Source organism: Crocuta crocuta, unplaced genomic scaffold (genome assembly GCF_008692635.1).
Source record: "Crocuta crocuta isolate KB4526 unplaced genomic scaffold, BGI_CrCroc_1.0 scaffold73, whole genome shotgun sequence".
In the NCBI taxonomy this organism is placed as follows: Eukaryota; Metazoa; Chordata; class Mammalia; order Carnivora; family Hyaenidae; genus Crocuta; species Crocuta crocuta.
Window position 1 is genome coordinate 1743543 of NW_027529443.1, and position 27834 is coordinate 1771376.

General features: G+C 44.7%; 1 protein-coding gene across 1 annotated transcript in view; it reads left to right on the plus strand.

Moving 5' to 3' along the window:
- The window catches only part of XPO6 (exportin 6), a 96933-nt gene that overhangs the window by 16217 nt on the left and 52882 nt on the right, over positions 1-27834 (plus strand). The window contains exons 2-6 of the mRNA XM_077760555.1: positions 13887-13977; positions 17792-17904; positions 18733-18930; positions 23708-23867; positions 25767-25844. Coding sequence (XP_077616681.1) covers positions 13887-13977; positions 17792-17904; positions 18733-18930; positions 23708-23867; positions 25767-25844 — 640 coding nt within the window. The remainder of the gene's footprint in view (positions 1-13886; positions 13978-17791; positions 17905-18732; positions 18931-23707; positions 23868-25766; positions 25845-27834) is intronic.

Genomic DNA, 27834 nt, shown 5'->3' on the forward strand with positions numbered 1-27834 from the left:
GTGACGACAGAGACTCCAGAAGGCTTTTATTTAATTCACAATGAAAGGAGCTGCTTCTGTACAGCCCAGGAAATTATTCACGTACGTTCTGCATCCTGACTTTCAAGAAAGACAAAGTAAGGGATCTTTCAAGGATTTATTTATTTAATTTAAACATCATATCTTGAAGTCATTTTAGTCCAGAAGGGTTGTACAAATAGTGTGGGGATTTCTCCTGTGGGGATTTAGTTTTACAAGGAGCTGTAGTCATCCAGCCGTCCGGGATTGGTGGCCAGTGAGTTTGCTTAGTTTTTGTAGCTGCTTCATTCCCCTACCATTTGGTAATTGGAGTAGGTGCTGGTGCCGTCACAGAGGCTTCTCTGCCACCTCTTGGTTTTGCTCAGTTATTTTTTTTCCCCCCGACGGTAAAAAGCACTTTGAACTCTGTAGACTATTGTGATAAGTACAAATTAGAGAAGAGTTCACCATCCTTGGATTTAACCTCTTGGATTTTGTTTCTTGCTAGAGTCTTTTTTCCTATGTACTATTAAAAATGTTTTTTTAAAATTTATTTTTGAGAGAGAGAGCGGGGGAGGAGCAGAGAGAGAGGGGGAGACACAGAATCTGAAGCTGACTCCAGTCTCTGAGCTGTCAGCACAGAGCCCGACGCGGGGCTTGAACTCACGAACTGCGAGATCATGACCTGAGCCGAAGTTGGATGCTTAACCGACTGAGCCACCCGGGCGCCCCTCCTATGTACTTTTTAAACATGGCTGAGATCACACTGTAAATGCACTTTTTTTTCTTCTGCTTTTTCCATGTAACGTTCTAGTAGAAGTGGTTTTCCAAATCGTCAAATACTTCATAAATATTTACAGAGGCTGTGTAATGTTGCATTGCATGGATTTTTGGGCAGTTAGATTGTTCCATTTTTTTTGCCATTGTAAATAATATGTGATTAATGTTTTTGCAAAGAACTTTTTCTGTATTTCAGAAAATTGCCTTACGCTAGTCTCCCAGAAGGACCCAAGGGTATGAAGATTTTTTTTTGTAAACCTTTTATTTTTAACGTAGTTTTAGATTTAGTATGTACATGTTTAAGATATGTCATCAGATATTTTCTACAAAGTTTATGCCAGTTTATTCTTCCTACCAGCTGTAGATAGATACACTCCTCAGCATTGGGTAGTCTTAAGAAAATTGTTGCAAATTTAAAAAGTTAAAAAATCACTTTATTGTTGTAATATCTTTTTCGGGGTGGAAGGGTAGGAAAAAAGTTATCACCAACTTAGATTTTATTTTTGTCTTATTTATTTATTTATTTTTTGCTACCTACATCCTTCATTATTTTTGTCCCTTTATAGGATTTATAAGTCACATTTGTAGGATTATTTAATGTTTATGTACTGTTTACTTAAGCATCCTTTATAGCTATTTTAATGTATTGGAAATGGCACCTTCACATACTTTCCCCCCAGTCTTAAGAGTTTATTTTTTTGTGTGTGTGGCAAGATAAACATAAAATTTACCATTTAAAAACGCACAACTCCGTGACATTAAAGTATGTACATCCACTGTGTTGCGCCTGCGTCCATATTCCTAGTTTGGCGCGCGTCCTAGTGGTTGTCCTCTGTACCCTAGGTGGGAGCAGCATTGGAGCACATTCCTCTGAGCTCTGGGCTTCCCCCTCTCGTTTTTTCCTTCCCTCAAGAGGGATGTAGTTCCGGATTTATTTATGGTGGGTGCACTGGGGAGAGCCCAACACCATTGGCCCACATTTCCCAGGTGTGAGGTCACTGCGTCAGAACACTCCTGGCTTTGTCCTTGGACTTCTCACCTGCTTATCCTCAAGAGAAGCTTGTCTCCCGCTGTGTCCTGACTTCCTGTTGTTGCTCCCGCTTGTCTGGGTCAGGCCCCTTCAGGGTGGGCAGGAGGAGGCTTTGCAGCTTTGCAGGTCAGGAAGAGGGTGTTGGACTTCGATCGCACTCGGTTGCTTGAGACTGTAGCAGGCGGATAGAGATAGAGCCCGGGCCGTCCCGGGTGGGAGAAAGGAAGTGATTATGCCCCCTCAGATCCCAACAGTCTGGAATCCAGTCTGGAGATTTTGGCAAAATAAATGAATGTTATCTTAACTGTTATTTAAAATGCCAGTTCTGGGGCACCTGGGTGGCTCAGTTGGTCAAGCGTTCGACTTCCACTTAGGTCATGATCGCATGATTCGTGGGTTCGAATCCCACATCAGGCTCTGTGCTGACAGCTCAGAGCCTGGAGCCTGCTTTGGATTCTGTGTTTCCCTGCTCTCTCTGCCCCTCCCCCACTCACATGGTGTCTCTCTCTCTCTCTCTCTCAAAAATAAACATTAAAAATAAAATGCCAGTTCTGTCTGGGAAATATTCGGGATGAAGGTGGTATAGGTTTTACAAACTTGCTCTTAAACAGTTGCAGGTAGCATGAGCCATGTAGCGTACATATGACTTGTGTTGATTGGGATTTTAGATTTGCAGCGTGTGTTTCTAGTGACCCATCAACCTCACACTCGTTTGTTACCCAGTTTCATTCCGTGCAAGGTAATGCCAGCTCACACATCATCCTTATAGCCCTAGAACTCAGTGTCCTCCTTTAAAGGATAGAGGAGCTGTCGCTGGGAGAGGGCTCTGGTGGCCCTGCTCCAGGGCCTTCACTTGACCAATAGCAGGTTGATTTGGGGCAAGATACTCTCCCTGGACTTCATTTTGAGGTTGGACTTGCTCTTCTCTGGAATTTGCATTTCTCTCTTAAGATTCTGCACTCCTGCTTTAGGATTTCTTGATAGTATGCCTTGTGTTATGGGCTCGACATCTTTTGCATTTAATTGACTAGGCATGCAGATATAAATATCCGTCCTCCTGGGGTATGTACCTGGGAAAAAGAAGCAGATGGAATTGTGACGAGAGAGCCTATTTTGGGCTGTATTACTCATTTATTTTAGACAGTTTCTTGCAGAATAACTATTCTTATCAGTTGCTTTTTTGGCTGTATAATTAAAGCCTTCTACTGTAATATAAATAAATAAGCATATAACTTACATGTATTTTAGCTCCTAGTGGGATATGTTTGTTGCCCAACCAGCAGATGCAAGGGTTTTAATGCCTATGCTACATACTATCCCTTTTCACAGTGTGTGTTAGTAAACCTGGCATGCGAGAGGCTGACAAGTCTCCTTTTGCCTGTCTTATCCTTTCCTTCCTATTTGCCCAGCCCCCTGGGAGCATGTAGGAGCAAAGTTGGAGAGTACCGATCTAACAGATGAAGTTTTTTTTTTTTTTTTTTTAAATGTTTGTTTATTTTGGGGGAGGAGGGCTGAGAGAGGGCAGAGAGAGAATCCCAAGCAGGCCCCACACTGTTTGCACAGAGCTGTGATGTGGGGCTCAATCCCACGAACCATAAGATCGTGACCTGAGCCAAATCAGGAGTTGGATACTTAACCGACTGAGCCACCCAGGTGCCCCCAACAGATGAAGTTTCCAAAAACTTTCTATTTGGAAACAATTTCCAATTGACACAAAGATTGCAGAGAAAGTAGTACAAAGAACATTCTTCTACCCTTTACCCAAACGCTGGCAATGTTAACATTTTGCCCCGTTTGCTTTATTATTTACAGTTAGTCTGCATATATATGCACACACACACACAAATATATGCATACATAGTTCCTTTGCTGAACTTTTGAGAGTAGTTGTGTACGTCATGGCCCATTGACCCTATATGGTATATTTTCTAACCAAGCCCCAGTGCAGTTATCAACTTCAGTTAATGTAACATTGATTCAGTACTTTCGTCAGATCTGCCATTGGTATTCCAGCTTTGTCCTTTGGCCCAATTATGTCTTTTACAGCACTCCCCCCCCCCCCCCCCCCCCNAGCCTTAGAATCAAGTATAGCATTTACTTGTAATGACTCTTTAATCTCCTTTAGATTTGCTTTAAATTTTGGAAACCAGTGCCCCTGTCCAGTAGTGGCCAATTGGTGGTTCTTGTTTTTCTGTATTGTCCAGTATAGTACATGGGTTGGTTTTCCTGGCATTAAAACAGACTGTCCTCTGTGTACAAAATGTCTCCTCTAACTGGTCCCCAGGGGGACAGACAATGCTGCCTCGATCTTCTCACCACCACAGTGGGCCCAGTTGGGCTTTCTGGCCTAGATGCCTGGTCGTTTTCCTGCTTCTACCTCCCAGTCCTCAGCAGCAAACAGACTGCTTTTGTTCATGGGAGAGACAGAACCTGACCCAAACCCAAGAAATACTGTGAGATATTTTTTGCCATTGGTCATTTTGATGGTAGTTTTAGACTAAAGTAGAAAAGTACCTTTTAATGATTAGAATTACCTTGAGATGGCAGCTAAAGTATATGTTTTAATCAAATATTAAGTATCTATATGCTGTCATACCAAGTTATATCTGTAGTTACCCCCATAGGGCGAATATTTTCCGAGTTAAGCTGTAGGCAACACAGTGAGGAGCCCTTCTGAGGCAAATGCAGAACTTCATTAAAAAATATTTTTTAACATTTATTCATTTTTGAGAGACAGAGCATGAGCAGGGGAGGGCAGAGAGAGTGGGAGACACAGAATCCGAAGACAGGCTCCAGGCTCTGAGCTGTCAGCACAGAGCTTGACGCCGGGCTGGAGCTCATGGACCACGAGATCGTGACCTGAGCTGAAGTCGGACACATAACCGACTGAGCCACCCAGGCGCCCCACGCAGACCACCAGTAGTTAGTTCCAGATATGCGCCCAGGGAGTCATGGTTAAGTGTGTTGGCCCTGGCCTTGCTCTCCCGGAACATGGTGTGTCTCCCCTTCTTTCCTGCAGTGGAAAACTGTGTTTCCTGCAACTTCTGTATACAATTTTTGGAGTTAATCACTTCATTGCCCATCTGTAATCCTAGACAGCTCCTCTTCTTAGCGTTGCCTCTACTTTGCTAGGACAGATGGGCCGAGGGATGTCTGGACTCGGGCGTGGATGGGACTGAGTTGGGTTTTGTGGCTTGCTGCCCGCCAGCTGCGTTCATGTGAGCCAGGCACCCAGCGCCCTGGGCCTCAGCGCCTGCACTTCTGAGCGCCAGACTTCAAAGGTCCAGCTGGTTCCAACAGTGTGTTTTTAGAGAAGTAAAGTGAGATTTCTACTTCATTAGGATGTGTTTAGGGTTTTGTTTCTTTTCTTTCTTTCTTTTTTTTTTCTTTAAAGGATAGTATTTGCCATTCGAGACACACAGAGCAGAGACAGGAAAGGAGGGAGAAGCCCTGTGAATCCCTCCTGACTGGGGCTTCCTCTGCAGGCTTTCCTGCTTTCTGACTTTTTGAGCCAAGTGACTTCAGAGGGGCCAGATAGATGTCACATTGATTCCCGTCGTGCATTCTTTTAAGCTGCTCATTTCATCTCATGCTCTTCTGCAGGCCCGAAGGCCAGAGGGCCTTCTTTCCTCATCTGTTTCCTTTTCCGTGAAGAGCGTAAGGGAGAAAACGTGTTCTTTTGAGAGTCTGAACACCCATGATAATCCTGTTAGCTTCTGAGAAAGTTTATATTAGATTGAAATGTCTTCGCTAATGGCGTCTGTTGTAACACATCAGGTATGCTTTGCATACTTTTCAGCCTTGGTCACAGGCCAGTACAGAACCTGTTTTCTCAGGAACCTTCCTATGCAGGCAAACAGAGCCATAACATCGTTCTGGATATGCCACAGGATATTTGAATGGGACTCTGGGTTGCTAGTCCTCAGTTTTCTGGGTTTGCTGTCAAGGGGGCCAGGAGCCTAAGTACAAGAGGCTCATGTGATTTTACTTCCTTGTGGGATATACAAAATGTGGCTCCTGGGAAAGGTGCCCAAAAGCTCGATAAAAGCTTCTTTAAAAGAGAGTCATTCTCCCCCACCCCCGCCCCGTATTGATTTTGTAAAAAGATTTTGCTTTGGGGGGGCTGTTTTAGAGGCAGTTAGAGAAAACGTTACAAATTGTAGTTGTGGTTTGAGAAATCTGTCATGTACGTGCCCCATATTATCTGCCTTCGGTCTCAGTGCCTTTTTAAGAGAAAATGTTAGCGTTCTCCTGTCTTTCTGGAAATGTTTTTGAGCGCTTGTGAGTAGTCCGAGGGCTTTAAGGGGGAATTTTAAATAGTTGCGTGTATCTCAAATTCGGAACGATGACCAGTATTCCTGAGAAACTAAAAGTGATACTGTCTCCTTGTTCCTTTTTCTCTCCTGACTTTGGACTGTAAAGTATTTGAGCACCAGTCCGTGCTGGATGGAGTAGAAAATACAACTGTGTTAGGCAGAGTCTCTTCTCAGGCATTTTATGTTCTGTTTATGCAGAGAGGCCCAATACCTATGAAGTATTAACAGTGACAGATGGGGCTTTCAGCCCTTTATTCCTGACATTCTGTTCACTGTGTGCTATACACAGATTATTTAATCCTTAGAACGATCCCATGTGTTGGGCTCTCTTATCCCCAGTTGTGCACAAGAGGAAAAAAAAGTGACAGATGAAATAACTAGGCTGAGGTTGAGGTGCATTTGGACCCAAACCTGAGGAACCCAACCTCGGCGCCTGTGTTCTTGAGTTGTGCCGTGCTGAATGACCAGAGGACAGGGCCACGGGCGACCCTGTTCGTACTGATTCCAAGAGATAAGAACTCGAGGTGCAAACAGTGAAGGGGCCCCTGCTTTGAACTTCATTCTGTGAGAAGTGCCATGAAGGTAGGGCTAGGAGCTGCAGACCGAGGAGCAGATGTTGGACAGGAGCAGGCCGTGAGCGTTCAGACTGGAGGGACGGCTTCCGTGGTGAGTGAGGGTGAATCAGGCGTGCTTTCCTCCTCCTTTCATCCTCGTGAACTTCTCTGCGTTCTTCAAAACCCAAAGTACGTGATCCCCTCTGAAGCTTTCCTTCTCTCCCTCAGAGTTTGTTCCCTTTGGGCTCCTGAAGCCATTTGTACGTCTGTCACTGCTAGACATTGTGCACCATCCTGTTCTACCTTTGTACAATAGGCTCCCCCCTCTTTCCTCTGGCTTCCTCCAGTCCCTTGAAGTCAGGGACAGTCTTATTCATCTTAGTCTTATTCATATTCATCTCAGGGGCTTAATGCAGAGGGGGAGCATTGAGCTTTGTTTGTTGAATGAGTGGCTGAGTTTCTCAGTCCAGATTCAAAGGCCTCTTTAAGCCAGACTTAGAATAATTGGGGCAGAGAATCCATTTTTACAAGAATTCATATGGTGGCGAAGCACAGGTTGGATTGGAATTGGGAGAGCTGACGTCGAGGCGCACTGACGTTGAGGTGACCAGGTAAGAGAAATTGTAGTAATCTAGGCAGGAGGGGGTTGGGGCCTGCTAGAGGTAGTGGTGAGGGAAAAGGTGTAAATCTAGTAGACGGTGACAACCAGGTGGCCTGCTGATCTTAGTTTTGGGCATAGAAGATATAAGGAAGAGTCCAAGAAGATTTTAGATTACATGATCCTTCCTTCTTTCAAGTTTTTCTTGTAGTTAGGTGATTATGGGCGTTGTTCCTTCATAAATGAGTCAGTAGTAGGTAGGTCTCTGAACTGCTGAACCAGGAGCAGTGCAATAAAAGGAACAGATAAAGTCGGAGCAGACATAGCTGAAAGCTCCTCCACGCTGCAGATTTTAACTCTTTCTGGAACAGAAAACTTTATTTTAGATGCATAACGTAGCTCTTCGAGAGAATCTTCTGAGCCAGGGTTATTTCCTCGTCCTGCCTCAGCGTTTTAATTTGCTACTGAGGTAAGCCGAGGAAGTCTCGGGGAAGTATACGCAGGCTTTTGGGATTGTAATCCTTTGTGCTGTCACCCTAACAGCTCCAAAAACATAGGTGATGGTTCCCAGCGACCCAGGAGTCTCCCGCTCAGGGTTCAGGCCCCCAGTGGCTCTCAGTAGTTGTGCTGGTAGAGAAGGAACACAACTTCTAAATTCACTGGCTGAAAATAGCAATCTGCATGCTAAAAACAAGTATGCCATTAAGTTTTTTAAGTGGCGTGTTGATACTTACAGGAAAGTGCACAAATCCTAATGTAAAGATCATCCTGTGTTGTGTGCTAACACTCACATGCAGAAAACGGGGTGTTACCAGCATCTCAGAACCCCTCTTTCCCAGAGGTAACCACCGTTCTGATTATAACACATCACAGGTTTATTTTGCTTGTTTTTAAAAAAATTTTTAATGTTTATTTATTTATTAAAAATTCTTTTTAATGTTTTATTTATTTCTGAGAGAGAGAGAGAGCGCGCACGTGAGCAGGGGAGGGTCAGAGAGAGAGGGAGATACAGAATCTGAAACAGGCTCCAGGCTCTGAGCTGTCAGCACAGAGCCCGACGCGGGGCTCAAACCCACAAACCGTGAGATCGTGACCTGAGCCGAAGTCAGACGCTTAACTGACTGAGACGCCCCTAATGTTCATTTATTTTTGAGAGGGAGAGACAATGTGAGCAGGGGAGGGGCACAGAGAGAGAGGGAGACACAATTCGAAGCAGGCTCCAGGCTCTGAGCTGTCAGCCCAGAGCCCGATGTGAGGCTCAAACCCACAGACTGTGGACTATGAGATCATGATCTGAGCTGAAGTTGGATGCTTAACCAACTGAGCCACCCAGGCGCCCCTGTTTTTAAAATTAATATACAATGAATAATGAAGGGTGTGTTTTGGCTTCTTTTAATCAACATTGTGTTTGTGAGATTCATCTGTGTTGTTACATATCACAATATTCATTCTTGTTGTCTTATAATATTCTGATGAATAAACCATAATTTATCCATTCCACTGGATACTCATTCGGGTTCTTTTGACTTTTTTGGCTATATGTATAATGGTGATGTGAACATTTGTGTACAGTTTTTTTTATATATACATGTGTACAAATGTCTGTTCGAGTTGTCAAGGAGTAGAATTGCAGGATCATAGAGAATGCATGTGTTCAGCTATCAGTGGTTTTCTTTTTTTAAAAAATATTTTAAATTCTAGTATAGTCAGTATACTGTGTTATATTCATTACAGGTGTACAATACAGTGATTCAGCACTCTGTACATCACCCAGTGCTCATCATGACAGGTGCCCTTCTTTATCCCCATCACCTGTTTCACCCAGCCCCTCATGCACCTCCCCTCTGGTAATCAGGAGATTCTCTGTAATCCTCTATAATTAAGAGTCTTGTTTCTTGGTTCTTTTTTTCCTTTGCTCATTTTTGTTTGTTTCTAAACTTTCACATATGGGTGAAATCATGTATTCATTTTTCTCTGACTGATGTATTTCACTTGGCATTATAGCCTCTAGTTCTATCCATGTCATTGGAAATGGCAATATTTCTTTCTTTTTTTATGGCTGGATAATATTCCGTACTCCTCCTTGCTGTTTTGCACAGTGGTTACACCAGTTTGCATTCCCACCAATAGTTCACAGGGGTTCCTTTTTCTCCATATCCTGCCAACACCTGTTGTGGTGGTGGTGTTGGCTTTACCCGTTCTGATAGGCGTGAGGTGGTATCTCATTGTGATTTTGATTTGTATTTCCCTATGATGAGTGATGTTGAGCATCTTTCCATGTGTCTGTTAGCCCTCTCTGTCTTTGATGAAATGTCTGTTCGTGTCTTCTGACCATTATTTAATTGGATTGTTTGCTTTTTGGGTGTTGAGTTGTAACAGTTCTTTATATATGTTGGATACTAACCCTTTATCGGATAGGTCATTTGCAAATATCTTCTCCCATTCAGCCAAATGGTTTTCTGAAGTGGTCATACTTCTCCAGCAGCAGTATGTGCGTGTTCTGGTTGCTCAGCATCCTTACCAATTCTTGTTATTGTTGTTTTCATTTTAGCTATTTTGGTGGATGTGTAGTGCTGTTGTGGTTTTAATTTGCGTTTCTCTGACAACTGATGAGGTTCAGCACTTCTTTTCTGTGTAGGCTTTAAAAATTAAAAAAAAAATTTTTTTTAATTTTAGAGAGAGTGCAAATGGGGGAGAGAGGCAGAGAGAGAGAGAATCTTAAACAGGTTCCATGCTCGGTGCAGAGCCTGGTGTGTGGCTCGATCCTATGACCTTGGGGTTATGACTCGAGTGAAATCAAGAGTTGGATGCTCATCAGACTGAGCTACCCATGTGTCCCTGAATAGGCTTTTTGAACACCTTACAAGTAACTATTCACTTGTCAAGTAAGTCCTTTGTTTTTCCTTATTGATTTGTACTCTGAGCCCTCTTTTGGAAATATCTTTTCCCGGTTTGTGGCTTTCTTTCACATGCTCTTCATTATGCCATTTGATGACCATTCTGATTTATCAGTCTTTTCCTTTCTGTTCAGTGCTTTTCTGTGTCTTTTTCAAGGAATTTTTCCCTACCCCAGAGTCGTGAAGATGGTTCTATATTATCTTTTAGAAGCTATATTTTCTCTGTCACATTTTGTATCTGTTTTCCAACTGTAATTTTTTTTGTATCAATGTGTCTTATTTGGCTTTAATTTAATCTTATCTTTCCTTAATTCTTCTAGATCTGGATCTTAAATCCCCAGCACAAGCTGGGAAGCAGTCGGGTGTATCTGAGTCCTGAGTGTGGTTCCTAAGTGAGTCACTGCAGTGCTGGAGTACTTTGGGAGTTGGAGCCTTCCCTTCCTACCACATCACGGCTCTTGGGTTTTGTTTTATGTTCGTTCCTGCTTTATTACTGGAAAGTGTAGTCTGCACAGAATCTTACCACTTCCTTACTGGCCTTTAAGTCCTAAACCCACAGCAATCAGGATTTTGGCTTCATCCCCTCCTTGAAACATCTGGCAAAGCTTCCAATAGCGTTCTCGCCAGTTGGGAGGAATTCTCCAGTATCCTTCGAGCTATTTGCAGGTTTTGAACCTATCTTTTCTGTCTTTATAACTTTCTTCTGATTATATGACTTTGGTCTCCTTTTTGTCTCCTGTAAACTTTTTGCATAGTCTCATTTTGAGATCCAGTTGGAAAAACCTCATTAGATATGTTTGGACAAAACCTGCAAAGCCTGAGGACATGAATCTCCAGTTTCAAAGTCGGCCTGACCACTTCTATTTTTTTTGTTTTGGTCTGTTTTCATTTGGTATTTAAGACCAAGTAAAAATGATAGCAGCCATACTATGAATTAGATAATTCTTTAGCGTTTCCATAGTAGCTTTACATGGGTCATTGCGAGGAAGGAATTAGTATTGCCGTTGTTGAAGTGATTGAAAGTGCAAACAGCATGCTATTTGTTCTTACTGGCAAGCGCCTGGTGACACTACTGGATTAGGTTTTGGGATTTCGTTTTTCATGTAACTGTCATTCGGTGGGGAGCGTCCATCTCGTGATCCTTATGGATACTTTCATCTCTCCACTTTTCCCCTGGAATGTTCGCTTCATGGGTTTGGACAGTGCGGGTGGATGGGACCAGGAGTGGAGTTAGAGGTGCATTCTTTGGAGAGATTGTCTTGAACATGGCCCAGCAGCATTTAAGACAGGGCTGGTTAATTGTCAGGTTCACAAACTTCTGCATAAAGAACCAGTAGGAAATAGACCTTGGTGGTGGTGGTAGTTTGCCCCAGTGTGCTGAGCTCAGGTGTTTTCTAGGATCTACTCTGAAATGATTCCCTACAAGAGAAAGTTGTGGAGCAGGTGTGACTTGAGGATGTGTCCTTAGTTTTCAGGGACCCATTTTGATTCCAGAAGAACTACTGATTTATTTTAACTGAAGAGATGACTTAAGTTCAACAGATATCTCTTAATTTATGTTGTTTCATTTATTTATTTTTTGCCAGTAAGATAACTTGTGAGATTTTCCTTTTATTCTTTCAGATCTTTCCCACAGATTGTTTTTGAAATAATTTTTTTCTTTTATAAAAATTTTTTAAGCTAATTTATTTGTTTACTTATTTGGGGGGAGAGAGGGGAATCAGGGGAGAGGCAGAGAGAGAGGGAGAGAGAGAGAGAATCCCAAGCAGGCTCTGCACTGTGAGCACAGAGCCCGATGTAGGGCTTGAATTCAGGAACTGTGAGATCCTGACCTGAGCTGAAAACCAAGAGCCGGACCCTCAGCTGACTGAGCCACCCAGGTGCCCCAACAAATCTTTTTTTTTTTCCCTTCAAATCAGATGGGGAATACCAAGTCGATTTATGAAACAGACCAAAGCATTCTTTATATACATATATATGTGTATATTTCAGTAGGCTCCGTGCCCAGTGTGGGGCTCAAACTCATGACCCCAAGATTGAGTCATGTGTTCTACTGATTGAGCCAGCCAGGTCCCCTAAAATATGTAGCTTTTAATAAAACACCTTAATTTGCAGGGGCGCCTGAGTGGTTCAGTTGGTTAAGCGGCTGACTCTTGATTTCAGCTCAGCTCGTGATATTCCAGTTCATGAGTTCGAGCCCTGCATCAGGCCTGCTTCGGATCCTCTGTCTCCCTCTCTCTACCCCTCCCCCACTCATGCTCGCTCGCTCTCAAAAATAAATGAATGGTTAAAAAAAAAAAAGCTTGATTTGTAATCCAAGAATATTTTCCAGTTGAACTGATAACATCGGTTTGAAAAAAGGTTAGAGGGGCTAATCCTGATCATAGCTGTAAACTTCAGAAAACTCCGAAGTGCTGTCACTGTTGTACAGTAATTCCTCACTCAGTGTGTCATTATGACACATCGGGCAGCTGCTCATGTATGACTGTGGCATGGGAGGGACAGCCGTGCCTGGCCCTGCTTGAACGTGACCCCCGTGTGCTCTGCGGTGTGCTTGCACATGCCAGCTGATGTAGATGGACTGGTGTAAGCCTGACTCAGCCTCCGTAATTAGTACCAGTCCCAAGAAGTGCTGACGTTGCCACAGAGATAGCCCCAGTTCCTCAGGGTCTTCAAAAGTCGGTTGCCAGGTGGAGGTCTCTGGTAATATTACAGATTGATACGTAACACCCATGAGTGTGGGCTCACTTTAAAATGCAATTTTTATAGTCTGCTCGTGCTATGGGGACAATGGAAAGGATATGGGGTGGGGAGACTAGAATGAAGAGATAATTAAATCAGAACAAGGGCACTTGATGGTCTCTGGGTGGGTAAGATTCAGATTAAGGTGCAGATTCAGAAATGGTCTAGGAATGCTTGCCTTCCTGCAGATGGGCAAGTGAAGGAGGGTGGACTCAAACTCATCACCGCAAATGATGCCCCTACGTGAGTGGGAGAAGAGGGAATGGGCTTGGAGCCCTAGATGGAAGAGGGAGACAGTGGGCTCCGGGGCTGAGAGCCCTTCTCATTCTCCAGCTGGGCGGCTCTGCCCATCGGCTGCTGGTCTGTGGGTCCTGGCTGGGATGTGCTGATTTGGAGATCCTGCTCAGTGTGGCTCCTGGCTGCCTTCACCTTGGCCTCTGGTGGCTGCTCATTCGAGATGAAGAAGTGTCAGAGCGTGTGACTCCTGAAAAGCCTTCAACAGCCTCCAGGAGTCCATGCAGCAGTTTGACTGCAATTGTTCTGAGTCAAAATATGGCTAATTATTTAGACGTGGGCCAAATGTGTAGTTGACAGGAAGTCTGTAGGGAGCCCTGACCTTCTCCCTGAGTCTCTTCACTGCCTATGCAGTCAGGGCCAGGGGCTGGCAGTTTGCTTTCGATCTATTTCCAGAATTAAATTTTGAGTTATTTGTTCCCTTTGCCTTAGCGTAAATAATTGAAAATCGATTGCACAGTAGCACGAATATATAGAGTATACTCAAAATTTGGGTTTTGAGCCAGCTGGGAAATTCCCTTCAGTTTTTCTGAATCTCATGTATTTGAAGAATGTTGAAATAAGATGTTTGAGGAAGTAAATTACTATTGCTGTTGAAAGTGACCTGGAGGGAACTGAGGAAAGTAGAACTGAAGACACAGTTACTGATTCCCCCCCACCCCCAAATTCCTTTGTTAGGCATCTGAAGAAGCCTCCCTCAGGGCCTTGGAAAGTCTGATGACAGAATTCTTCCACGATTGTACAACCAACGAAAGAAAACGTGAGATAGGTAAGTGCAGTATGCTGAGAATCGCCAAGAGTCCTTTCAAACAAAAAGTCTATGTGTGAAGAGGAAGGAGTGGGTTGCCCCGGCTGGTCAGGCCTGCTTGTTTCCCCTTAAATTCTTGGCTTTTTTGGGACTCCGTTTTGCTGGTTGGTGGTGTCTGTAAATCAAGGGCTGTGGGTCATGGAGCCCGCTGTAATCCACGGTGCTGGTTCTCTCTGGCCAAGGGTGGAAAACCCCTCCCGCTGCTCTGTTCTTAGTTCAGCAATGTTGACCTTCTATCACAGAAACCTGTGGCTGTTACCTTAAAAACACAACTCCTAAAAGTGTCAGAACAACATGGTTTTGGTGTGTAGAAATCTAATCCAAACCTTATCTAGTGACTAGAGGTCCTTTATTTAACGGGTATTCCCTTTGGGGGCTGCTTCTTTATCTGCATGATGGTCTCCCCCATTCTGCAAGTTTCAATGAATAAAGATGCTTCAAACAACAGAGATGGAGATATAATTACCTTAGGTCTCCTGGGAATCTCAGTGCCTTCTAGAACTTCCTTTTGAATTTCATACTCATTACGTGAGCATTATCCATTAAAGCACTATAAACTGTCCCATCTTTGCCTCAGAGATGTGCTGCACTGTGGTCCTAGAGTAATCTTTTTTCCCCTCTGAGTCCTCACTTAACCTCTGAACTTGAAAATGAGAAATGTTTTCTTCTCTGTCCCAGCCTAAAGGCTTTTCTCTCGGATGTTTGACTGCTCTGTAATAACTTTACTTTCATTGCTTTCATTGCTGGGGAGGCCTTTTTTTTTTTATGTGTCCCTAGGACTCTGCAGGCCCTTTTCTCTGCCCCACTTGGCTTCTCTAAGTCATGTTGGCCAAGTGAGTGTTGTGGCTGATTTCTGCCTTTGGTCCAAAGCTTGACTAAGGTCTGGATTTCCAGGTGGCCGGGGTGACCTTTGGCTGCAGCCCATTTTCTCTTTTTTTCTTTCAGGGTCATATCAGCTCTTGGTAGATGAACTTCTTACTCTTTTACTTTTTTTTTTTAATGTTTATTTATCCTTGAGAGACAGAGTGAGCAGGAGAGAGGCAGAGAGAGAGAGAGAGAGAGAGAGGGAGACACAGAATCCGAAGCAGGCTCCGGGCTCTGAGCTGTCAGCTGCGGGGCTCGAACTCACGAACCGTGAGGTCATCATCTGAGCTGAAGTCAGACGGTTAACTGAATGAGCCACCTGGGTGCCCCTTTACTCTTTTACTTTTAAATTTGGTGCTCTCTTTTGGGCCTTCTCTAAGGGAGTGTATTATAGAGGACTAGAGCTCTTATAAACAAGGGATTTGTTGTTAGTTTTATGCTGCCAAAGTACCTTATACTTAGAGTAAAAATATCACTGGTGATTTTTACCAAGCAGGTGAAGGATCTTTCCATTATATCAATCTGCTGTATCCCAACACTAATATCTTTGAAGTCCTGTTTTTAGCTTATAATTGAAATGGTTTTGTTTTTTCTCTCAAAACAATTTTTCTTTAAAAATATTTATTTATTTTGAGGAGGGCAGGGGCAGAGAGAAAGGGAGAAAGAGAATCCCAAACAGGCTCCACACTGTCAGCACGGAGCCCAGCGTAGGGCTCGAATTCACAATCTGCCACATCATGACCCCGAGCCGAAGTCAAGAGTCGGACTCTTAACTGACTGAGCCACCCAGGCACACTGGTTTTTCTCCCAATTTTTGGTTTGCCAAGCAAATACTGTTCACCTTCAGTGTTCATGAATTTAAAGTGGAACCTCTGAACTAAAAATGTATTCTAATCTGATTTTAAAATAGCTTTAAATAACCAGATACTACAAATGTCGAATGGAAATGCAGGCCGAGGGGAATCTCCGGGGGTTTGGTTCTGTGTGCTGGGTGTGCCTTAGTTCGCTTCTCTCTGTACCTGGCCCTGGAGCTTTGTTGGAGTGTGTGGGCTGGAACCATGTGCTGCTTTTTTGATATCTCAGGATAAACTAGAGGCTTTCCTAGTGAGGTGACAGGAAGGAGGGGGGTGTTTTATTACCGAGCTTCCACCCACCCTCCACCAAAGGCGTGTTATTAGTGCTCTATAGAGATACAGCTGTTAGCAGGGCACCTCAAGGGACAATCTGGCCGTTTCCACAGTGGAGGAGGCCGAAGCATCCAAGAGGAGCAGCAATCACTTGGAATCAGACTCCGCGAGTGAGCGGCAAAGTCTCTAGTCCAGCGTTCCCCATTTCTAGCTCGAGGTCATTCTTTCCAGCGTGACTCCCGATCTGGGAGTCCTACAAACCATTACTTAACTGTGAGGCCACTACGCTTATGACTGCTACCGGGAGAGCCGTGATCATAGCATTAGAACGGGCTGCCGTACTTCCTGCTGGAATTTTCTAGCGGCTTCCTCGACTCTCTGGGGGTTATTGCCTTTTATTCATCTTTTTACTCTAAAGTTTTTTTATTTTTAAATTTATTTTCTTGGGGTGGCTGGGTGGCTCAGTCGGTTAAGTGTCCGACTTCGGCTCAGGTCATGATCTCACGGTTCGTGGGTTCAAGCCCCGCATCGGGCTCTGTGCTGACAGCTAGCTCAGAGCCTGGAGACTCCTTCAGATTCTGTGTCTCCCTGTCTCTCTGACCCTCCCCTGCTCACGCTCTCTCTCTCAGAAATAAAACATTAAAAAAAAATTCTAAAAATTTATTTTCTTAACCTTTTAAGTTTATGCTTATTTTGATTTTTAAAATTTTTACCCCCTTTATTTTGCGTTTCATGACCTGTGTAGCAGGTCAAGGTAACTAAGGGGCAGTATGTCCAGAAATATGGTGACAGGTTTTAGTGCTAGCTGTCTTGGGCTTCTGGCTGATGCTACCAGCAGCCTTAGGAGGATGGAAACCATTTCTTCCTTTCCTTCCCTTTCGCTTTCGCTTTCCCTTTCGCTTTCGCTTTCCCTTTCCCTTTCCCTTTCCCTTTCCCTTTCCCTTTCCCTTCCTTCCATTTTTGAGAGAGAGACAGTTATGAGTGGGGGAGAGGCAGAGAGGAAGGAGACACAGAATCTGAAGCAGGCTCCAGGCTCTGAGCTGTCAGCACAGAGCCCGATGCGGGGTTCGAAGCCATGAACCGCAAGATCATGACCTGAGCCGAGTTGAATGCTTAGCTGACTCAGCTATCCAGGAGCCCCAGAAAACCATTTCTAACTGATTTGACGTGGACAGGGCTGCTCGTGGGAACTCCCATGATTGCTACTCTGATTTACAGACTGTTTTTCATGTGGTATTTTAGAATGGCACTGCATGAATACTAAATAAAGAGAATTAGCCATCTTTAATACTCTTCATTTTTTCCTGTCCTGTGTTTATAAGGTTAGCCTTCATGTTTTCTTGTCCTGCTTCTCTAGCCATCATTTTGTGTGTGTTTGTGTGAACACTGAGTCCTGAGGAAATATATAGCGGGTGCCCCAGAGGAAACAGGTTATCAGTTAGCCTTCATTTATAAGGTACAGTGATACTTCTGTCACTGTCTGCCTGCATGTTAGGCTTAGTAAGGACTTTATCACTGAAAGTTTCTCTGCCTCAACTAGTGCCCATAGGCTGTTGGATTGTAGATGGCAGAACACATTGTCCATGCTCCTTGTCACCTCAGAGTCAGAAAAATGTTGTATAGTCCTTCCTGTCTCGAAGACACAGCTGGATTTTGCTGTTGTTTTGGGGGGCCATTTAGTTATATGGAGAGATGTGTGTTTAAAAACCTAATGAGACAGCCCAGCCTTGTGTTAATTTCATGTCTTTTTCATGGCTGCCTTTGTTGCTATTTAACTTTTTCAGAGGAGCTTCTTGATAACTTTGCCCAGCAAATAGGAGCCTGGAGACTCTGCCTGTACTTCCTCTCCAGCACCAGGAATGACTACGTCATGATGTACAGTTTAACCGTGTTTGAGGTAAGTTGTCAGATGCCTTTATAACTGTTCTGAAAAGTGTTCTGTAGTCACGATGCCAGGTCATTGGCACTGGACTTCAGTTTTGAGGTGCAGCTGGCTGGGAAACAGGTAGCTCAGCTCAGGACTTTGTCCCACACGCTGACGCTGTCAGGAGGTCTGGGAGTCTGGGGCACCTTTCCATCTTCGACTCCAGAAAGGTGAGGCAGGGCTGGTTTGGTAGGTAGATTGTTTGTCGTAACATGTAACTTTGCCCTCCATGTCATCATTTAAAAGAGAAAGATAATGGAAAAAAAAAAACACCAACCAGTTTGGGAGGAGAGATGATACCCATAATACTGTTATCCCAGCCACAAACATTGTCATTTATTTTAACTCCTCCAAGTTTTGTCTTCCTGTGTATATCTTTTCTTTTTAACCTGGTTATAATCATGTTGCTCATGCCACTATGCATTCTGCCTCCCCCCCTCCATTTAGCCTTTATATTCTATTCCTCTATAAGTGGCTATACCATTATTCACCAAGCCGTTCACTTGTTGAACATTAAAGTTGCCTTTGTCATTTTTTGGTGGGCATTAGTGACAGTGGTGTAACAGAAAGGTTTTGCACATGCGGCCTTTTGTTTCTGTAAAGTTACTTAATGGATCTTTCGAGGATGGGATTGTTGTAGTAGAGGGTTTGAGTATTCCCAGTACTCTTACTGCCAAATTGCCCTAAGCCTTTGTTTAAAAGCAGGGTTTTTTGTTTGAGATGATCTAGCTAACTGTCGGATGAAAGCCAGTTATTTTTGTGGATAGATGGTTCACTTAGAAACATGTATTTGTTTTTCAGAATCTGATCAATAAAATGTGGCTTGGGGTCCCATCTCAAGACAAGATGGAAATCCGCAGCTGCCTGCCCAAACTCCTTCTGGCTCACCACAAAACCTTACCTTACTTTATCCGCAACAAGCTTTGCAAAGTTATTGTTGATATCGGCCGTCAAGATTGGCCCATGTTCTACCATGACTTTTTTACAAACATTTTACAGGTAAGGAGATACCTGAGGAAATGTCATCTCACAAATTTTGTGTTTGTAGAAGTGATTATTTCCTTGTCTTGAGGAGGAGTTTGAAGATTAGCATTTTGGAACTGCAGTAACGAGGTCACCGTAGGACAAACTCTTCACCTAACTTTGTGTTCTTGAGACAAGTCACACCTTTGTGCCTGCTGAATGGCGGATAACCGTTTGTTTACCTCTTGGGAAACTTTGTTCAGCAAAGATCTGAAAGCCTCTTAGGCCTTTGCCGGACATTGGGGTACAAGGATGTGGCCTTCTGTAGTGATACTTTAGAAGGGGACAGCTGCGCAGACGGTTACCGGCACCGTGGAAGTGTGTGTGGCGTGCCGCGGTGGCATACAGGATTTAGACTCCGGGAGCTGAGCTAGTTTCAGTGCTGTTGGGGGAGAGGTGCGGTGGTGGGGCGGAGTAGGAGGCCGGATGGTGGGCCGGGGCCAGGCCAGGAAGGGCCTGCTCTTGCAGGGGGACTTCAGTTTGTAATTCATAGTCCTTCCGTGGGAGCATTTGAAAGGTGTATAGAAGGGGAAACTGGGCCACGGTTTTGTGTACGGATGCCAACTCTGGAACAGTACGGGGTGTGGAGGGGTGTGAATTGAAGAGGGGCGAGGCTGGAGCCCTGAGGCCACTGTCGGAGAGGTCCCGGCCCACAGGCCATTCTGGTGGGGGGAGCTGCGGCACTCAGGACACCCAGTCAGGAGGCTTTGGTTCGTGGCTGGGTGGTGGAGGTGAGGGATCTAGAATGCCCTCCCGGTTTCCGGCTCAGAGAGCAGATTCTCCAGGCCAGGGCCGAAGGAAGAGGGTATGAGTTTAGGTAGAAGATGGGGAATTCTGTCTGGCAGAAAATGCATTTAATATTTGTGTGCTCCTTCTTATACCTGAGATGTTGGGAGCTGTGGATCTGGGGCTCGGGAAAGAGGTCTGGCCGCAGGTCAGGATTTGGCAGTTACGAGGGTAGGAGGTGGGACCTAAAAGCCTAGGGGAGATGCTGCTGTTCTATTGAATCCTGTGCCGAAGTTGGAAACACTTCCATATTATTGAGATCATCTTGGGTGTACAGGAACTGGGTAGTGGATATAGTTTATAGCAATAAAATTCTCTGAAAATTAGTGTCTCAGTGACTGGATTTAGTGTCCAGGATTTTCTAACATTCTGTCTGCTCTTGCTACAAAGAATTTGAGTGATGGAGCAACAAAGAAAAAAATAGAGCATCCTTATTGCTTCTGTCAGATTGCCTCAAAGTGATACAAAAATTTTTCATTGAACTTTGTTTTATGTAGTGATTCCATTTATCTTGAGGTTTATTAGGTCGATACTGCAAAGGAGATTCATGCATTTACTCAGTAGGTTATTGAATACCAGCCTTGCACTAACTAAACATGTGGGGGGATGGTAATGAAACAAAACAATGTCCCTGCCTTCGTGGGGCTTTACAGTCTCGAGGAGGAGACGTCTATTGACAATAAGCAAATAGACTTATAGGAGGTTACGAAGAGCATTAAATCCAGGGTACGGAGAAAGAGCGTCGGGGGTGTTATCTAGACGGGAAGATGATAAGGCTTTTTTAGAGGAGCAGCCATTTGAGCAGACATCTGAGTGGAAGTGATGGAGTGAGCCCTGTGGATATCTAGGGGAATGGTGTTGGAAAGAGAGGGAGTAGCAGGCGAGAGGACCCTGAGGAATGGCAAGGAGGCCAGTGGGCCTGAGGTGGTAGGACGTGAGGGGAGAGGTTTTGCTGGCTCTCCCTGGTATATTTGCCTTCCCTCCGAGATGAGGACAGTTGTGGTCACTCTCCGTGGCTTCCCCCCCCCCAACCCCGAGGGAGAATGCGTTCCTGGGTTGGTTAGTGGCAGGTCCTATGAGAGGCAGCGGTGGGGTGTGGGCCGGAAACCCCGGCCCTGCCAGTAGCAGTCAGAGGAGCCGTGTTCCCACCCAGCTGGGATCACTGCTTTTGATGGAGAGCAGGTATTTCCTGTCAGGCCTTGAAATGTGACTAATGGTTACAAACGACAGTTCGGAAGAGCGTTTTTGGGTGAAGTGCTCACGGAGGTTTAGAAAGGCTAGTTGCTGCCCTCTGTTCTCCCCCGCTTCCCTCTTTGCACTCCTTCAGGAATGACTCTTCACCTCGTGCAGCCTTTGTGCCTTTGCAACATCTCATAATGGAAAGAGCAGCGAAGGGAGCAAGCGGGTTTGGGGCCTGCGTTTGTTCTTGTCACAAATCATCTTTGATTTTAGCAGCTCCTTTCACTTACGGGCACCTCCATTTCCTTCTTTGTAAAACCAGAGGATTGGAGTAAGTGATCTCTCAAATCCTTCCGCTTGTTGTGCTCTCTGCTGCTTCTCATCTGTGCCTAGGAAGCGGTCAGTGGCGTGAAAGCCACTTCAAGAATAATGGTGCTCAGTTGCTGATGCTTCTGGTAATGGTAGTAAAGTAGGCTTTTCTTTGGGTAGTGGTATCCTCACCATCCTGCGATCCTTTAATAAACCATCTGAGAGGTTTTTTTTCGGGCTCAGTTCCACCATGTTCTGCTTGCTGTCTGGGGTGCCTAGTTGTTTTGTTTTTTGACTGACAGTTCGCTGGGCATCGGTACATTTTATGCCATCATCGTGGTGGCCACCATACCAGGCAGAGAGGAGTCGGTTTGGGACCCCAGAGGGATACTTGTAGATCTGTGTGTTAGCCACTTTCTAGGCTGATGGAAAAGGAAGTAGTTGACGTTGAAACTGACCTCTGTCGCCCCTGCTCTGCCCTCTACCTCCCACCCGTACACTAGCCCAAACATCACACCTTTGTAGAGTCTGTTCTTCAGATTCCTGAAATCTCCTGAGCTCAACCTGTGGTTGTGTTGTGCCCAGGACCAGATAATTACGGGGTAAGCAGCAGAGGAAAGAATTGCCATTCCTTTCTGGTTGGGCGGTGTAATAAAAACCATCGAGCCTTTTCAGAAGCTCACATTAAGTGCCTGAACTTGGAGAAAAAAAGGACCTGAATTTGATATTCAACCTAAAAGTGCTTATTCTCTGTTAAAGTAAATTGCAGAGAATTACTTCTGTTAGAAAATTAAATTATATATGTGAAGATGGTAAAGAGAAACACTGTTTTACAAACAAGCCTTTTGGACACAAAGCTGATGAGAAGGAAAATATTTGATCAGGCTGTTCTTTCAGGAAAGAATAACTTTCACGTTCAGTTGGCTTTTTGCCTTCCTCCCCTTTTTCCAAATGGTGAGAGAAAGGAGGGCTTTTGGATACGTTTTCCACAGTGAAGGATTTTTTTTTTTTTTTTTTTAACTGTGGGAACACAGAGCATTTCATACCTAGAGGAAAATGTGTTGCCAAATTGGAATAGTTGGTAATACGAAGCGTTCCCAGCTGAGAGAGTAAGAATGAGGGCTTTGGGGGAAAACAGACACAAAAAGAGGTAGAGGAGAAAGAAGTGAGAGAGGGGAAGTAATGGGACTCTTAAAGCACAGATCGATAACCCCCAGGCCTCCGGATGGGAAGAGATGCTTACGAAGGGTCAGTAAAGAAACCTTGCTTCAGGGATTTCCCGTTCTTCCCCTGCTGCATTGTCTTACCTGCCGTTGTTAGAAGTAGCCCAAATTTGGACAAAAAGAAAACTTGTGGAAGATACATTTGAAGTTTCAGTGTCCAAGATAATTGATTTACTAGAGTGCATTTTCAGCATACCATCAGTTGCCACTTGTATATCCCTCTGCACCAGAGGATGGTTGAATTTATCCTCTGTTCCCACCGTTGAGTGCGTTTCCTGCCCTTTGGGCTGAGCTTTCCCTTAGTCTGCAGAGGGGAGAGCCGTTTTCAAGGGAAAGGCAAGTGCTGCGTACTGCTTGGAGCGGAGAAGGTGTGTTCTGTGCTGTCCGCTGCAGTTCCCGGTGCCTTCCTCTTCTCTAGTTTTGTAGACCGAATAAATAAACAACTTAGTTGTATCCGAGAATGAGTGACGTTTAAAGTTAATTGCGATTAAAGAAGATGGTCAAGTGTTCCTTAAATTGTGCATGTACTTTTTTATAGACTGTAGCCTAGAACTCAACAGAATTTTAGTGGCACCTTGCTTACTTTTACCATTTCTGGAAACTGAAAAGTAAATTGAATAGTAAGTAACACTGTGAATTTTGTGAAATTGACTAGGAAGACATAGTAATGCTGGTGAAGGTGTACCTTTCTGTCCCTTGCCTAAGGCAGCTAGTGCAGTGGAGTGGATAGTGTAGGTAGTAGAAAACGTAACTCAAATCGCCTATGTAGGCATTTGCAAAATTATAACCGTAGCCCTAGTTATGGATGTTTCTGCTCTGCCACGTGTTTAATCTTGGACTTGCATGTAGCAGGCAAAGCTTAGAAACATAAAATTGATCTAACCCCTGAATATTGAAAGGATAACATAACCCCTGAATGTTGAAAAGATAACACACATTGGTTCACACATTTCCTTGTTGCTGATACATGAATCTGGGCAAAGGGACCAAGGCTTTGTTGGGAATCTGGACAGGTAGAGAAATTGTCCCGTTAGGTATAAAAGAACATTGTGTTCATGGTTAGAATTTTGCCTTTAGAATAAAATGAGAATGTTCTTTGAATCAGTAAAAAACATAATAAAAGGATTCTGAAGCCTTGATGTACGCGGCCCATTCCTGTGAAATTAAACTCACGGAGGAACCTACAGGTTTTGTGTTGCTCGGTCCTCCTCGTACTTTCATCAGCCGACAGTCTGCTCGGAACTTCTTCTCTGCAGTTGATCCAGTCCCCCGTTACAACCCCCCTCGGGCTGATCATGTTGAAGACGACTTCGGAAGAGCTGGCTTGTCCCCGTGAGGACCTCAGCGTGGCTCGGAAGGAGGAGCTGCGGAAGCTGCTGCTGGACCAGGTGCAGACTGTGCTTGGGCTGCTGACAGGTGAGGGGTTTGGTGGACGCAAGGGACGCTGGTGGTGGCGCTCTGAACTTTCGAGCGGTTGTTTTAGTTGTGACTGTGACCGGGTAGAGAAACAAAGACTGTGGTGTGCACTGTCAGCACTGAGCCCACCGTCCAGCACGTGGTAGGACCTCCTGAAATGTGTGCAACCTGCTTTCCTCACGGTCTTTATGAAATGGTCCTCACGGTCACCGTCATTAGTGGGGTAGAGCCCAGGTCATAGGAATGTGATTGAAATGCCAGGTGCTACATTCTCAGCAAGGTGGGTGGCAAGCTCATCATTAAAAATAAATTGAGTATAAGATCAGGAGGAGCTGGAGAAGCGGAGGGTGGGAACATTTCCAGTGCTGCGCAGGGAGGCGAGACCGGGTGTGGCATCAGCACCCTGTGCACCTGCTGTGGCTGTAAGCAGCGTTTTCTTCGTCATCTTGTCTGTTTTATCAGAGCCTCACAACCGTGTGTGGGGAGTAAGAATAAACAGAAAGCAAAAGCAAACCGCAGAATGAGACAGGAAGGTGGGACGAGGGTGGAGCGCGCCGGCTCGCCAGGGCCCTGCCACTGGGGAGGAGGGGCAGGGGCAGGCCTCGTCTGGGGGCGCCGGGGGCCTGTTTGCTGCTTGAAGGAATATCGCAGCGCAAAAACAGTCTTTATCTCCAGCTCCTCTGCCCAGGGTTCCTCTCAGATCTCTAGGAACGTGTCTTTTGTACATGTTACAAAAGCACTGGGCATGCAGTGGGCGTTTCCAATCGGTCGAGAGTGCTTGATCGGAAGTAAACTTGTCATTTGGGCCGTGTCCTTCCCCATGTCCCTAGGGGAGACCCGCACCTCAGAGCGTTTATTCATTCGGAGCACTTCCATTGATGCCCCCAACTAGATGTTATTTTCTGCAGTTAAGGGCTACGTCTGATACCCCTCTATCCTACCAGGGTGCAGACATGAACAATTTTTAAATTGGGGTTAATTCATGTAGTGTAAAATCCACCATTTTACGGTGTCACAACTTGGTTTTTAATATATTCACAAGGTTGCGCAACGATCACACGATCTAATTCCAGAACACTTTCGCTACTGCCCTTCCCCACTCCAGCCCCTGGCAATCACTCATCTGTCTGTCTCTGTGGATTTTCCAATTTGGCCTTTCCATTAAAAAAAAAAAAAAAAATCATACAATATGTGGCCTTTTGTGTCTGGCTTCTTTTACTTACTGGGATACTTCAAAGTTCATCCGTGTTATAATATTAAAGATTTTGAAAACACAGTGCTTTCAAAAGCTTTTACCATTGATCATCTTATGCAGTAGGTTCTGTAAAGAGGTCCAGAGGGGAATAAAACAGTCCCCATCTCTAGTGAGGGGTGCTCAAGTGGGGGAGAAATACAGCTAAAGCCAGTGTGTTAAGAGATTAGTAGAGGTGTGTTTCATGCACAGGCAGGACTGAGCAGACAGGACTTTCTGGGGAGGGTGACAGCCAGGTGGAGCTCTGAGGGACCGGAAAGCAGCAGCCTGGTGGAAAGGGCATGTTTGGAGTGGCAGGAGGAGAGCAGGTCAGGAGGTGGCATGGAAGGAGTAGCACCCTGTTCAGTGTGCGCAGCCTTGTGTATGGGAGTCGGGGTGAGGCCGGGTGGGGAGAGCAGAGGCCTGAGGGAGCCCGTGGGGGGTGCTGCTGTGGGCTGGGTGAGGAGGGAACGAGGGGCAGTGGAAGGTCTGTGGGGGAAGGTGAATTGAGTTTGGGACATCCAGGTGGTGGTGTCCGGGAATGGTGGAGAAAGGGGGGTTTAAATGTTACTGACGTTTGATCAAAGAGATCAGATTGGTTTTTAAATCTGATTTTTGTAGGTTAGACTTCATTTCTCTCTCAAACTCTGCTTCTCCTTTCTTGGTAGGTATCTTGGAGACTGTCTGGGACAAGCACAGTGTCACCGCTGCCACCCCACCGCCATCCCCGACCTCAGGAGAAAGTGGTATGGTCTCCCCACCGCGTGTGCTGTTCCTCTTTTTAAAAACATTTGGGGGTCTCGATGGGGTAGCGATTGCTTATCTATGCCAGATGCTGATGCTGATTTTCCTGAATCAGTTTTTGGCCTTTCTGCCCATGTTTTCAGAGGAGCTAGCTCTACTTCATTCTTTGTAAGTACTCACGCTTTCTTAATATAATGTTTTGAACAACATAGATTATTTCTTCTTTACCCATCAGAAAAATGGCACCTTTGATCTTCTGTCATCCACTTCCGTCCCCTTTAGCTTATAACTGTGTTGTCCCTCCTGGTTTGTTTTTTGCTTTTTCTCAGATTTCATGGCTGTATTGCTCATGCTCACGTTGGCATGAGCCCGTGGGCCTGAAAGGTCTGCTTTGCAGTTATGAAGGGGTCAAGATCTGAGGAGCTGGTTGGTTTACTGAAGTCGGTGTGGGGGGGAGGGGGAGGGTGTGCACACGGGAGAAGAGGATGTGGAATGCTTTCTTCCCAACGGGGCTTGGGGAAGATGGAGCCAGGGTGCAGTTATCACCATTGGCTTTACATCAGTTCAGAATAATTTGATAAGGCATGGCTGTATTTACAGTGTCACTAAGTGGTTTACTAGAGGCTAATTCTCCACAGTTACATTAATGCCTTTTTCAAAAGTCAGAGTGCAGCTTGCCTAAAAATGGCTACTTCAAGGATAGAAAGAGGAAATTGTGTCAGAGCAGAAACTTTTAGTTTCTGAATGCTTGTGTTTACACTAAATGATCACAGATGCTTTTCAAGTAGAGTACATCCTGTGAATTGCACATTATTTCTTCCTCTACTGTAAAGGTTGGTTAGTATATAGCTGATGAGAAATATTTCTCCATCTTTCTTATTTACCCCAGGAAACGGGCTGTTGAAATCAGACACCTCTAAGTCCGAGCTGTTTCACGTAGCCTATTGTTGTTAGTTTGTGGAAGTTGAAATTCTTGCAGAGCTGAAAATGTAGCAGGACGTTTTGAGGACTGCTCATAGTCTACTGATTTATTCCGAATTCCACTTGTCAGACTTGGATTAAAAACTGTTAGCCATTTGTCATACTTCTTAAACACTATTACAGAGCTTTAGAGTGTTCTAAAAGCCAACAAGGATTTGAACTTTGTTTGTACTTGGTGGCAGACTTTCATTTTCACCGTGGATATTTGAGATGACTTAGCAGATTTAAATTTTGCAATATGTGCTGATTAAAGGAAAAATTGCAAATGAGGCAGAGCTTTGCTCTCATGAGGATACACTCTGGAATCTCCTACAGGCCAGCTGATTGCAGAATATGTCATTTCATTTAAATGATAGTTTGCAAAGATTAGTTTTGTTGAACTGGATTTGGTTTTAGGTGGTTGAACACTGGCTTAGCGTTCGGTTTCAGTTAGCAGTTTACTCTAGTAAAACTTGTTTTTCTGAGATCATTTTTCCAGGGCCAAACGCGGTATGTTTTAGTTGGCTTTGTTCAGCTACATGTTCTGAGCGAACTCAGTTTATGCTTTGATAGACTTATTTTCCTGGAGGCCAGATTGGGGAATATCAGATAATACAAATCAAAAATATATTCTCGCCTCTTTTCTATGCTGCCTCGGTTTTGTTTATGAGGCTTGGTAAAATATAGCACGAACGAACTTGATGTTTCCATATAAACAAAACCTGAGAGTGTGGTGTGTATTTCTTGAGAGTCGCCTCTTAGACACTCTTAAGACATTTCTGAAGTCTTGAAGTTTAGTATTTGAGAAAGATCAAAACAAATGGAGACTGTTGGAGGCCTGGGAAGGTAAGCAAGCTTTTAAGCTGGTATCCTCCTCCTCAAGAAAATAGGGGGCACCTGGGTGGCTCAGTCTGTTGAGGGTCTGACTTCAGCTTAGGACAGGAACTGAGTTTGAGCCCTGCATTGGGCTCCCTGGTCTTAGCATAGAACATGCTTTGGATTGTCTCTCCACCCCCCCCCAGAGCCCGCCTT